General features: G+C 47.5%; 1 protein-coding gene across 2 annotated transcripts in view; it reads right to left on the minus strand.

Annotated features, from left to right (window-relative positions):
• Window positions 1-14325, minus strand: part of ARID3A (AT-rich interaction domain 3A) — a 78719-nt gene that overhangs the window by 3563 nt on the left and 60831 nt on the right. For both annotated transcript variants that reach the window (XM_036736342.1, XM_036736336.1), the window contains exons 5-6: window positions 2375-2558; window positions 1127-1374 (exon numbers count right to left, since the gene is read on the minus strand). In XM_036736342.1, the coding sequence (XP_036592237.1) occupies window positions 1127-1374; window positions 2375-2558 (432 nt within the window). The remainder of the gene's footprint in view (window positions 1-1126; window positions 1375-2374; window positions 2559-14325) is intronic.

A 14325-nucleotide genomic window follows, 5' to 3' on the forward strand; every position in this document is an offset into this window, starting at 1 on the left:
AAGGATGCTCCTCTATAGACTGATACGTGGTCATCCAAACATCTACCTGCATATGTCCGGTGACAGGAAATTCACTATCGAGGCAGCCCCTTTAGACAGCTCTGGTACGGAAGTTCTCTCTATCTAGCTGAAATCTGCCTCCTTAGAAAGTCTCCCCATTGGCCCTAGCCATCCCTCCTCCTGAAGCCGTGGTGAAGTCTGTTTCTTCCCGAGCCATGACAGGGTGAGCTATCACATCACATCAACCCTCTACTCTGGCCTCAACCACCTTCAACTGTTTGGGCCAGGAACATTGGAACTCTGGGGGCAGGAAAGTGCTTATTGCTGCACTGAAACCTTCCCCATGCACCAAGGCTGAGCTCAAATAATGCCGCTTCCTCCAGAAAAGCGTCCATCCCCACCATCTCCCTCTTGGCTGGGCCATGACCCGCTGCCCTTTATCTTCACCTTGACTTTACACACACATATGCGGAGCCCGACGTGGACAGCGGGCATTCTCAACCACGTCCTTCTTCCCTAGCAGCCCATCGGTTCCACAATGGCGGTGAGGGAAAGCCCTCAATCACAATGCTGCCCTCACTGGGATGAGAACAGCTTTCAAAGGCCTTTGTACTTGGCTACTCCTTCCTGGCTGGAAGGTTCTGTCCCGTGGCTTCTCCAGCTCCTTCAGGATTCATCCCAGCTTCCACCGGAGGCCTTTGCTGGGCCTCCCAGCTGCTGGTGCCTTCCCCTCTGAGCTTACCTGCCCTCTACTCCCTATCTCTCTCTAATGGTCCTACATGAGACATGTCTCCTCCACTAGAATGGAAGCTCCCTGAGGGCAGGGGCTGTTTTTGCCTTTCCCAGCATCTTGTACAGCTCTTATTAGCGCTTATTAGTAAGTACTTATAGACTATCTATCATATATCATGCTGCCTCTGAATTTCTTAGTGGGGGTGGGGAACCTGCAGCCTTGAGGCCACATGTGGCCTTCTAGGTCCTCAAGTGCATCCTTTCGACTGAGTTCAAGTTTTACAGAACAAATCCTATTAAGCTGACTTGTTCTGTGAAGTTTGGATTCAGTCAAAGGGCCACACTTGAGGACCTGGAGGACTTCCCTGATCCTCCAGGCTCAGCCCTTTCTCACCTTTTTTGATCTTCTGGGTTGGGGCAATGGCTCCTCCGTTGCTATTGGCTGGCAGTCCTAGGGGAGCCACCTGCAGCTTGGGTGAGGACAGCATGCTGTGGGCCCCTCCTGGAGAGTAGGCAAAGAGGGACCCCCCAAAGCCCTGTCGGCGGCCCTCCCGCCGGTTGCTGTCGATGGCGGCCTGTAGCTCGCTGGGGTTGCTCAAACCACGTTTCTCACATTCATAGGGATACAGGTATTTCATGTATCTGCCGTGGGGGTGGGGAGAAGAGAGAAGAAGGAGAAAAGAACAGTGTGAACAGTAAGAACTCTGCCGTGCAGTGGAGAGTTTAGCTCTGGATTTGGGGGTTCAAGTCCTAGCTCTGACCCTGACTAGCCGAGGGACCAGGAAAAAGTCACTTCACCTTTCTAAGCCTCAGTTTCTTCATGTATAAAGTGGGAATAATAATATTAATATGACCTAACTTACAAAGTTGTTGTGAGGGAGCTGCCTTGTAAATGATAAAGAACTATCGACATGGGTTTTGTTATTATTTTCCCTTTACCCCCTGCCTTCAATCTTCCTCATTCTGGAAGGAAGGAAGGAAGGAAGGAAGGAAGGAAGGAAGGAAGGAAGGAAGGAAGGAAGGAAGGAAGGAAGGAAAAGGAAGGAAGGAAGGAAGGGAGGGAGGGAGGGAGAGAGAAAGGAAGGAAGGAAGGAAAGAAGGAAGGGAAAAGAAATAAGGAAAGAAGGAAGGAAGAAAAGAAGGGAAAGAAATGGAAAGGAAGAAAAGAAATAAGGAAAGAACAAAGGAAGAAAAGAAAGAAGGAAAGGGAAAGGAAGAAAAGAAATAAAGAAAGAAGGAAGAAAAGGAAGGAAAGAAGGAAGGTAGGATGGAGGGAAGGAAGGAAGAAAGGAAGGCTGGTTTTATTAACCACCCACTATGGGTCAGGCACTGGTGCTTTACAAATATTACCTCATTTGATCTTTACGATAACCCTGGGAAGGAGGTGCTATTATTATCCCCAATTTATAGTTGGGGATATAGGTAGATAGATAGACAGAGAGAGAGAGAGTTTATAATTGGAAACTGAGGTTGACAAGTGGTCACACAGCTAGTAAGGAAACTTAGGCACACATAGGTAAAGTGACTTGGCCAGGATCACACAGCTGGTAAGTATCTGAAGCTGGATTTGAGCTCAGGTCTTCTGACTCCAGGCCCAGCTCTTCATCCACCCCCATGCCGTACCCCCACCAGTGGGACTCACTGTGTCCGCAGGGTGAAGGCAGCACTGGTGATGGAAGTGGGCAGGTTGAGGCCCTTGGTGATCTCCCTCCACAGTTTCTTGTTGATTACCTCTACCAGGCCGCCCTTCTCGGTCACCAACACATATAGCATGTACAAATCCAGGACCTGCTTTGCCATGATGGGGATCCGATTCACTGGGGTCCCTGCCAGGGGAGAGATGAGAAAGGATGGTCATTCAACATGCATTTATTCAACTCCCCTTAAGCCCTGGCTACTGTGCTAAGTAAGCACTGGGAACACAAAGGAAGGTAAAAACACAATGCCTGCCCTCAAGGAGCTCACAGTCTAACAGGGGAGGCAACATGCAAACAAATACGTTCAAACACTCTACAGACGGGATAAATTGAAGACAATCTCAGAGGGAAGAGACTGGCAGAAAGGAGGATCAGGAAAAGCCTCCTGCAGAAAGTGGATTTTGAGCCAAATCCTGAAGGAAGCCAGGGATTCTAAAAGGCAGAAATGAGGAAGAAGTGCATTCTAAACAGGAAGATGGGAAATGAAGTGTTTTGAGGAACAGCAGACCTGCACTTTAGGAAACCAGCCTGGCACCTAAATGGAAGCCAGATTGGAAAAGTGGAGAAACTTAAAGCAGGGAGACCAATTAGGAGGTTACTGTTACTAGTCCAGGTGAGAAGTGATAAGTGGCCTAAAGAGGACATATAGGCAATAAATGTAGAAAATCCAAGATTTGGCAATGGCCTGGACACAGTGAGGATGACACATTGAGGATGACACCTTGGTTTGGAGATTGGGGAACAGGAGGATGGTGGTACCCTTGATGGTAATAGGGAAGCTGGGATGGTTTGGGTGGAAAGATAATGAATTCCATTTTGGACACACTGAGAAAAATGCCAAAATAAACGATTATCCATACAATTGTAAAAGAAACATTTTTTGAATTGGCCTATGATTTCTTCCGATTTCATCTCAGCCTAAGTACAGTGAAAACAATAAGAGAACAAGAGTGGGTAAATTTTTTTTAATCACTTAGTAGGCAGCTTTTTTTCTAGAGAAGGAAATGTCAAACCATTCTAGTACCTTTGCCAAGAAAACCCCAAATGGAGTCACAGAGAGTTGGACAAGACTGAACAAGAAGTCAACTTTTTATTGGCAAGCCTCTCTGGGTTGGGGCCTTGAATGGTCCATCACCAGTCCTATACTCAAACCCTTTCTGGCTTGGCAGGAGGCAGCAGAGCTTGAGCTCTGTGGGCATTAACTTTGGGGCACCCAAGATGGTCTATACCCCACCAGGAGGAAGCAATTGGCTACCACAAAGTATAGCGCTCCACAAGCTAGCTTCCCCCGACCTTCACAGTCTTCTTTTGCATTATTTTCCCCTTCCCATATTGTTCATTTCAAGCAAACTGTCTTGCTCGTATGTTCCTCATATGTGACACTCAGTCTCCTGCCTTTGCTTGGGCACTTCATGATGCCTTGAATGCACTTCCTCCTCACTTCTACCCCATGTTGTTGAATCACTTCAGTAGAGTCCAACTCTCCATGACCCCATTTGGGGTTTTCTTGGCAAAGATACTGGAGTGGTTTGCCATTTCCTTCTCCGGTTCATTTTACAGATGAGGAAACTGAGGCACATAGTGGTTAAGTGACTTGCCCAGGGTCACACAGCAAGTAAGTGTCTAAGGCTGGATTTGAACTTAGGTCTTCCTAACTCCAGGTCTGGTGCTCTATCTACTGTGCCGCTTAGCTGCCCAACCCTTAACTTCCTTCAAAGCAGGACTCAGGGGCCTGCTACCACCTACCCCAGTTATTCCTCCTTCCTCTCCTCTGCCTTCAGCTCTCGATGCTCTTCTCCTTTTGACGTGACTTTTAATTTGCTTATCAGTGTTCATGTTTTAGTCCCCATGTAGAATTCAAGCTGAGGACAGGGGCTGCTTCGTTTCCACCTTTGTCTCTACAATGTCTAATGCAGTGCTTGGTAACATTGTAGGCACTTAGTAAGTTAAATGTATAAATGAATGAACTCCTGGTAGACTGCCTGCCCCAGACTCGACGCAGACAAGTTCAACAGACTCATGTCATAAACCAATAATTACACTTGCCCGGTTGCCACCATCCCAACCCAAACATAACACACCTTCCTAATCTGTGAGAAAAAAAAGAAAACATTGGCATTTATATGAGGGCACCAAAAAAATGTCTTCAAAAGCTTTATGCCTGTTCTGGCTCAGGCCCAAGACAGGAATACTAGAATCTCAGCGTTGGAGGTTGAACCCGGCAGCCATCTGCTCTGACCTCCACCTGGAAAAGATCTGTACTCCAACACACCTGGCGAATGGTTGTACAGCTCTGATGCAATGAGGAGGAGCTGCAGGCACCCTACCTCTCATTGTTAAGAAGGCCTCTCTGACATCCGTCCTCTGGTTCTGCCTTCTGGTGTCAAACAGAACAAGGCTCATCCTTTCTATCCACCACAGACCTTCCAGTATGTGAAGATGGCTCTCACATTGTCCCCTGGGGCCTTCTCTTCTCCAAGACAAACAAGCCCAGCTCCTTCTACTGATCATCACAGGACAGGTTTGGAATCAAGGCCCTCACTCACCTCCTCGGTTACCCACCACTGGACACTCTCCAGATTATCGATGTCCTTCCTAAACTGTGGTGCTCAGAACTGAATGCAATACTCCAGAGCTGACCTGACCAGGGAAGGACCAAGGGCCTAACTCCCCTTTTCCTCTCTGCCCCCCTCCTTGTTCCTGGAAGCCCTGATTCTCTTAATGCAGTCCATTAGCTTTGGGGGCTCCATCTGGGTGAATGGGAGGCAAAATGACCACTTGGAGAAATCACTATCTCTACGTAGTTCCAAGTTCCAGATTTCTTAGCCTGGCATTCAGAGCCCTCTATAGATTGGCTCCAAACTGTTTTTCCTTCTTTATCAACCGCTGGTTCTCCCACACTATCGTCAAAGGGGCAGCGGGACTGAACTAGAAGGGATTTCAGAGACAATCTGGCCCAGCCTGTACTGGAGCAGAACCCCTCTACGATATTCTTCACAAGTGGCCTCTGCTTGGAGACCTCCAGAGATGGGGAACTCACCGCCTCCTCAAGGCAGGACATTCCATTTCTCAACAGTTCTGATGATGAGGAAATTTCCCCCCATAATGAGTTGAAATTTGACTCTTTGTGACTTCTACTCATTGTTCCTACTCCCTGGGCCTCAATTAGGAAATCCCTGAAACCTTGGATACAGTAGTTTCAGGAGAGCCCTGAGGACAGAAGGCGTGTTATGGGAATTTGAAGCAGTGTGGCTTTAGTGGAAAGAGCCCTTGCTCTGGGTTCAAATCCTATCTCTGATGCATGCAGTAACTTGTGTGACCTTGGGCAATCTGCTTAACCTTTCTGTGCCTCAGTTCCCCTATCTGTAAAATGAGAGGGTTAGATTCAACAGCTTATAACGTACCTTGTACCTCTAAATCTATAATCCTACAATCTATAACCCTGGGTCATCCCCTAGTACCCACCTGCCTGATTTCTATTCTTGTGCTGCTGGAGGAGTTCACGAATTCTAATGATTCTAAATCCACGCTCCCTAAATTAAACTGGGCTCTCACAACTGCGCGGCAACCCATTTTAAAATAAATGTTTAACTTATGAAAGACAACACTATCTCCCTCTGGAGAAAGAACTGGTAAATAGAAGTGTGTATACTATGGTTCTACATAAACACACACACGTATATGTGTGCATGTATATGTGCGTATATGCACATGTATGTACACACACAGATACGTGTATTTATACATATACACATATTTATCTATCTCTAGGGTGGGGAGAGAGGGATAGAATTTGGAACTCAAAACTTTAAATTAAAATGTTTATTAAAAAAAAGACTCCAAAAAAGAATAAAAAGCAAAGAATAAAAGGAAATTTAGAAAGAAGCCACGAAAGCAGAGGAGTTTTGGAAACAATGTGTAGTACTTATATGGTTTTTGAAAACACGCAAACATTATAAAATGTAAATTCATGGTTTTATAGTGAAAATAAAATAAAATAAATATTGATGGGTTTTTCTATTCCTCTGTGAAACCCGCTTCACATAGAGGCTGTTCCAAATCATCTCTCTGATCCCCAGGCCTGCTGCCAACCCCTCTATCAGCAGGTGATTTCATCACCTTCTCTACTGAGGAACCTTCCACTCTATACCCCCAAATCTCTGTTCCTTCTCCTTCTCTGTTTTCAGAAGACGAGGGCCCTCCTTCTCACCAGGGCTATGAGAACTATGTTTTATCCCACTTCTTCCCATTTCCTCTGGATCTCTGTTCCAGTCTCTTTTCTCTCTATAAGTGTCCTTGTTTCAGTCCTAACAAACAACCTTCTCCATCGTCACTCCCTCAAACTGTTATTCCTTGATACTCCCCTCTCATTCCTGCCAAATGCCTAGAAAGGGTAGTTTCCATTCACTCCCTTCCCGTCCTTACTCAAATGCTTCACTCACAGAGGCGGCATGTTGTAGTTAATGGAGCACTGGACTTGGAGTCAGGAAGACCCAGGTTCGAATCTCACCTTGGACATTTCACATCTGTGTGACCCTGAGCAATTCAGCTAACCTGTAAAAATCAGGGAAGTCAGACTTGACGGGCCCTTCAAGCTGTAAATTTATGATCACAGCCTCAATAGATCTATCTAAGGTAATCAGAGAGAGGTCACTGATTCCAACCTTTAGAGGCCATTGAAACCAAACCTATCTCACATATGAGGAAACTGAGGCCTGCAGCAGTGGGGCAAGAAGGGAGGGGAGAGGGGAGATGTTAAGAGAATGACCCAAGGTCATGCAAGTGACTGCATATGTATCCGAGGTAGGTGTGAACCCCAACCTTCTGACTCCAGAAGACAGAGACTCTTTCTACTGAGCCACACTATTTCAGATTCCTGTAGTCTGTCTCTGTCCCTATAACTCTACCCAAACTACTCCCTCAAAAGTGACCAATGACCCTCTAACCTAGTGGAAGGTAAATGATGCAGGATCTAGCTTTCAGTCAGCTTGGTTCCAAGTCTGGTAAAGTTCGTTATGCCATGCGGCAAGGACAGAAGAAAGTCATGGGAGTAAGGAATCAAAAGGTTTTGGAATATTTATCATTGGGAGTAAGGAAATGAAAGGTTTTGGAATATTTATCACTAGAAGTGAGGAACTGAAAGGTTGTGGAATATTTATCATTTGACATCAAGACTGTGAAGGGAGGAAAGGAACTGCTTTTCACTTCTTTTTTTAATTTCGAGGGGGGAAGGCAGGGAAATTGGGCTTAAGTGACTTGCCCAAGGTCACACAGCTAGTAAATGCATCAAGCGTCTGAGGCCAGATTTGAACTCAGGTCCTCCTGACTCCAGGGCCGGTGCTCTACTCACTGCACCACCTTACTGCCCCGAGGAACTGCTTTTAAAGCACAGCTAAAAGACCCAGTGAATACTGTTGGATTTAGAATAAATAGTTCAAATCTGAGTTCAAATCTTGCCTTAGACACTTACCAGCTGTAGGATTCTGGATGAGTCACTTAACTGCTCTTAGACCAAAGCATTTTACCTACTTGGAAACATTAGATAAAGTTTAACTATCATCAGCATTGTTATCTAACCCCTCCTGCCTCCCATTTTTTTAATTGTTCTACTAGACTATAAGCCTCTGGAGGTCAAGAACCATAAGTCGCTTTAAGGTTTGCAAAGCACTTTGCGAATATTTTTTATTTGATCTTTACAACAACCCTGGGGGGCCATCATTATCCCCATTTTACATATGAGGAAGCCGACAGAAGACAGAAGTTATGAGTTTTGTCTAGGATCCCACAGCTGGTAGGTATCCGAGGCCAGATTTGAACTAAGGTTTACCCGACTCCAGGCCCACCATTTTTTCTACCGCATCATCTAAATGCTTTCACATCCATTGCCCCATTATCCCATGAACGCAGTCCTTGGCACATGGAGGTTATTAAATATATGTTTGGTGAACTGAATTATCTCCTTTGGTTCTCACACCAGCTCTGGGAAAATCAGTAAGAATAATGGCTATTATCATAATAACAATGATATTGTTTCAACTTCATAGCTCCCCTAGCACCCAGCTTAGGACTTTGGGCCACGGATGAAGGAAACATTTGCTAACTGACTGATGTTTGGATCAGGAAAAGCACTAGAATCTGGCCCTCCTGGACCGGAAATGATCTCTAAAGGGTGTGAAAGACACCAAGAACTTTTGTCAAAAAATAAAAAAAGAACTTTTCTCAAGCTCAAGGATTGAAGCCTGGAATCCCTTCAGCCTCTCTGGGCACAGGCCTAGGTGGTGTGTGGAGTGGAGGAGGAGGAGGAGGAGGAGGAGAGGAAGGGGAAGAAGAGGAAGGGGAGGAGAAGGAGAGGGGAAGGAGGAGAAGGAGGAGAAGGAGGAGGAGGAGGAAGTATGTGTGACTGAGGACAAAAGTATCATGATCATTGGGTCTTTTTCTTTCATCTCCTCCATGAAGCCTTCCCTGGTCTCTTACTTGTTAGACCTTGCTCCCTCTTATATAACTTCGAATTTACTTATCCAGGTACTTGGATACATACTATATCCCAAAATAGAATGGAAGCTCCCTGAGGACAAACATTGCTGTTTGGATCATCCTTTTGTATACCCAGAGACAAGATTTAGGAACCTAATAAATGTTTGCTGAAGAAGTCAACTAGTCGGTTGCTAAGGATGACCGCAGAAGACCACCACCTCAGAATAAAATGAAAATCTTAGAATCTCAAGAGCTTGGGGCAGCTAAGTGGCACTGTGGATAGAGCACTGGCCCTGGAGTCAGGTGGACCGGAGTCTCAAGTCTGGCCTGAGACACTTACTAGCTGTGTGACCCAAGTCACTTCACCCCGATTGCCTCAAAAAAAAAATCTCAAGAGCTTAAGTCTTAGAATGCCAGAAACTCAGAATCTACCTTGCCTAGAATCCTGGTATGCTTGTTTGATGTTACTCTTGTTAAGAACCCAGAATGTTAAACTCTCAGAAGCTAAGACTCTTGCATTTCTGAATCTAGAATCTCAGACGCTTGAAATCCTAGCATCCTGAAGTAAAATTACAGCAGCATTAGAATCATTTCAGTGGTAGAAGGGGCTTTAGGGGAAATCCCATCTAACTTCCATCCCCGTGCAGGAATCCTTTCTCTAACACTTATGCACACGCGTGCACGAGCACACACACACGCACACAAACACACACACAGAGGAGGCATGGACTTGCACAATACTGGGGAGTTGCACAAGCAGAGGGAACCCTGAAGGGAGGCTGGACAACAAACCTCAACCAAAGTCCACTCAGGGACCCAGACAGGAAGCGTGAGGGCCTCGATGGGTTGGCAGCTCCATTCTCAGAGTAAACACAGAGTTTGCCCCGGTCCCTGTTAACACGTAAATGTGGCGTGGGGCCAACTCTGACCTTGCAAACCCTGAACTCAAAGAACAGAAGCGGCCAGGAGGAAGTATTGGGGTGGGGTGGGAGGGGTCTGGGCAACTGCAGAAGCATGAGGTCCCTGATGTTGCTGCTGTTACATATGAGCTAGCAAGGTGATGCTGAATGTGAAACAATGAAAAAAAACCCAGAGGAAAGAGGGACTGAAAAAGGAGACTTAGACAAAGAAAGTATCAGAGACTGAAAGACAGTGAGAAGAAACAGAGACAGATGGAGACAGAGATCCCATAGGTGGATGGAGGGAGAGACAGGTAGGGAAATCCACGGTTGTTTTCAGATCGCACTGCTTCTACCTAGAGCCTGAGAGCTGAGATTTTTTCTAAGCATCTCCTTATTTTCTTTCCCTCCTTCCAGAGTCTCAGCTCCTGGAGGTCCACACAGGGAAGAAATCTGGCTCATTCTTAAGTAATGAATCAGAAGTTCTATGGACCCTAGCTTCTCTCTCAATGGGAAGCCACATTCCCAAACTAGTTCAGAGAGCGCGAAACTCTCTCCAGTAGGGCTCTGAAGTCAGAGAACCTGGGTTCAAAGCCTCCCTCTGACATTTAGGACCTGTATGACCTTGAGCAAGTCATGTGGCTATTCTAATCCTCAACTTCTTTATCTGGAAAATAAGAGGGATGGGCTGGATGGACCTAGAGACCCCTTCTGGTCCTAACCCATGTTCCTAGGATCAAGGCATGGGGGAGTTCCCTACTGCCAAGCCCAGAAAAACTCCACTAAGATTGGGAGTGCGTCCTCCAAACTTTGAGCTAAGCCTGAATTCTCAGTGTGAGGAAGGGCAATGCTCTGTTTACCGGGGGGGCTGGGATACACGGTTAGTTCTCCCCAAGCTTTTGTGGAGCACCTAACACAAGGAATTAAACCCAGAGCCTCATTATAAAGGTACAGAGTCTCAGTTGGGCTGCTCAGGAGGCACAAGTCAGCAGCAGGAGCCCTTTGATTTAACAGATGTGAGGATAGGTTACAGAGAACAATGCAACCAACCGTCCGGGGCCCTGGTAATTGGCCTCTCCCCTCATAAAAGGCCAGGGAGAGCTGGGGTTTATTGAGAAAGAGATAGAGGGAAAAGGAGAGGGAGGGTGAAGGGAAAGAAGACAGGAAAGGGGAGAGAAATGGGCAAGGGAGATAAAGAGGAGAAGACACAAAGTAAGGGAGAGGGACCCTGCTCGCTGAGAAAGACAAAGAAAGCCTGAGAGATGGGGTGGGGGTGGGGAGGACACCATACAAAGAGAGAAAAGAGACAGAGAGAAGACTGGGAAAAAGAGAGATGCTGCTTACTATAAGAAGAGATGGGAGACAGGAAGGAAGGGAGGAAAGGAGGAAGGAAGAGAGAGAAGAGAGGAGGGAGGGAAGGAAAGGAGGGAGGGAGGAAGGAAGGAAGAGAAGGAGGATAAGAAGGAGGGAGGGAGGAAGGAAGGAAAGGAGGAAGAAAGGGAGAGAAGAGAGGAGGGAGGGAAGGAAAGGAGGGAGGGAGGGAGAAGTGAAAGAAAGACTTATTATATTGTAAAGATAAGAAAAGAGAAAGAGAAAGAGACTACTCTGAGCAGTCTGACTGAGTGAGAAAGAAACCAAAAAAGAGAATGCCAAAGACAGTGAAAGACTCTATTTAAGAGCTCTCTCTTCTCTCTCTCCCTCCCCCCTCCCCCTATCTCTTTCTGTCTGGTCTCTCCCTCTCTAGCGTTCCCCCCACAATCTATGTCTGTCTGTCTGGTGCCTCCCTCATCTGTGTCCATCTCTCTCTCTCTCTCCCTCTTCCCTCCATCTCTGTCTGTTTCTCTGTCTCTCCCTCTTCCCCATCTCTGTTTCTCCCTCTCTCTCTCCTCCCTCCATCTCTATCTCTCTTCCTCCTCCTCTCATCTCTGTCGATCTCTCTCTCCTTCCTCCCCCATCTCTCTCTCCCTCCTTCCTCCATCTCTGTCTCTCTCCCTCTTCCCTCCATCTCTGTCTCTCTTCCTCCTCCCCCCATCTCTGGCTCCTTCCTCCCTCCATCTGTCTGTCTCTCTCCTCCCTCCATCTCTGTCTCTCTCCCTCCTCCCTCCATCTCTGTCTCTCTCCTCCCTCCATCTCTGTCTCTCTCCCTCCTCCCCCATCTCTCTCTCTTCCCTCCATCTGTCTCTCTCCTTCTTCCCTCCATCTGTCTCTGTCTCTCTCCTTCCTCCATCTCTGTCTCTGTCTCTCTCTCTCTCTCCTTCATCTCTCTCTCCCTCCTCCCCCATCTCTGTCTCTCTCCTTCCTCCCTCTATCTCTATCTCTCTCCCTCCTCCTCCCATCTCTGTCCACCTCCCTCTCTCTCTCCTCCCTCCATTCTCTGTATCTCTCCCTCCTTCCCCCATCTCTGTCTGTCTCTCCCTCCTCCCTCCACCTCTCTCTCCCTCCTCCCTCCATCTCTGTTTCTCTCCCTCCTCCCCATCTGTTTCTCCCTCTCTCTCTCTTCTCCCTCCATCTCTCTCTCCCTCCTCCCCCCATCTCTGTCTCTCTGTCCCTCTCCCTCCTCCCTCCATCTCTGTCTCTCTCTCTCCCTCCTCCCTCCATCTCTGTTTGACCCTCTGTGTCTCTCCCTCCTCCCTCCATCTCTGTCTCTCTCCCTCCTCCCCCCATCTCTGTCTGTCTCTCTGTCTCTCTCTCATTCACATGAGAACCCATCAGTCGTGGAACACCTCAGACTGATGGTTGGCATTTTCTGCCCAACACAGTAACACTCCCTCCAAACCCGAGGTTGTGTGAATCATAGCTGAGGCCAGATTTGTTAATACAATCAAGAAAGAAGAGAAAGAAGTGACTTGGAAAGGCAGATACGAGGAGGGGGAGATGGAGAAGAGCTGGACAGTGGCGGGGAGAAAGGTGATGAACCACCCAAAGACTAGGCCCTGACAAGCGGCCCACTCCCACAAAGTGGAAACATCCCTTCTTCCTTGTAACCCCCTGCCGGGGATTGGAGTTGAAGGCCCTTTTGTTGAAGAAGCCCACCCGGAAATTTCGTCTACTACTCCTTCCCCTGCCCTACCCCCTCAGAGCGAAGCCCTGGCTATGCCCCCCCACCCCCACCTCACCCCCCAGCTGTGCCGGGCTGTGCTGCAGGCTTTGTGTGAGGGTTAGGGCTGGGGAAAAGGATGTTTAGAGAATAACCCTGAGCAGGGAGGGCAAAGCCTATTCATGGGGAGAGTGGTGGGGAGGGCCTGGTTCACAGAGAGTTCCATTCATTCCCAGCAGCCAGTAGACCCATCCCAGATAAGGAATGATGTGGGGATGGGGTGGGGTGGGAGGTTGGTTGTCAAGGAGACGTAGGGTCTGGTTCTGTGGATGAAACATCCATAAAATCTAATAACAGATACCTGTTTCCCCTGCCCCCATGCCCCTAGTAGAGATACCTACTCCCTGAAAATCAGTGGAGCTGGGTAGAGAGAATGTTGGCCTTAGAGATGCAACACCCAGATCCCAGTCCTAGCTCTTTCAGCAACTGGTGGTATGACCTTGGCCAAGTCCTTTCCTATCTGGGGGTTTCATTTTCCTTATCTGTAAAATGGAGGAGCTGGACTAGACTAAAATTCCTTTTAAATGTATATTCTATGTTCAGAAGTCCCTTCTAGCTTTGATATCCCATGGTTCCTGGTTCTATTTGCGATCTGTCCCCATTTTACAGACGGGGAAACTGAGGTCCAGAGAGAAAGGCCTTGCCTAAGGTTCTCGGACCAATCAGCAGCATCGGTGAGATCGTGCCACCCCTCATGCTCTCACATCCCTCAGAACAAGAGGGGAACAGCTGATCAAGAACAGAGCAGGTTCCTGAGATCTAAGAGAACTAAGGAACCCCAGAATGGGACTGGTCAAGGCAAGTGGCCATAAGGCTTCAAAACACCAACTGTATGACAGCAGGAGAGTGTAGGCATGGCTAGATGGCGGACCATGTGAAAAAGATCCAAGGATCTTAGGGCACCGCAAGTTCAACAAAGTAACTGTTGCATAGTGGCCACAAAAAGGTCAAATTGATATTAAATTACTCTGAGGGGCATAGCTTCTCGAGCATGGGAGCTGGTGGTCTTACTGCCCTCTGCACTGAACTACCGGGCTTAGTTCCGGGTGCCATATTTTAATAATGACCATTTTTGTTGTGTTTCAGTGGTGTCTGATTCTTTGTGACGCCATGTGGGGTTTTATTGGCAAAGATACTGGAGTGGTTTGCCATTTCCTTCTCCAGTTCATTTTACAGATGAGGAAACTGAGGCAAACAGGGCAAAGTGACTTGGCCAGGGGTCACACAGCTAGGAAGTGTCTGAGGCTGCAAACGTTTGAACTCAGGTCTTCCTGACTCCCGGCTCAGTGCTTTCTCTCTAAGTTGGCCTTGACGAACTGGAAGGCACTCAGAGCAGGGAGGAAGATGATGGTGAGAAGACTGGAGATCATGCCATAGTCGGATTGGCTGAAGGCACTGGAGATGTCTAGTAGGAAATGGACATGAC

This window comes from Trichosurus vulpecula, chromosome 1, assembly GCF_011100635.1.
Source record: "Trichosurus vulpecula isolate mTriVul1 chromosome 1, mTriVul1.pri, whole genome shotgun sequence".
NCBI classification, from domain to species: domain Eukaryota; kingdom Metazoa; phylum Chordata; class Mammalia; order Diprotodontia; family Phalangeridae; genus Trichosurus; species Trichosurus vulpecula.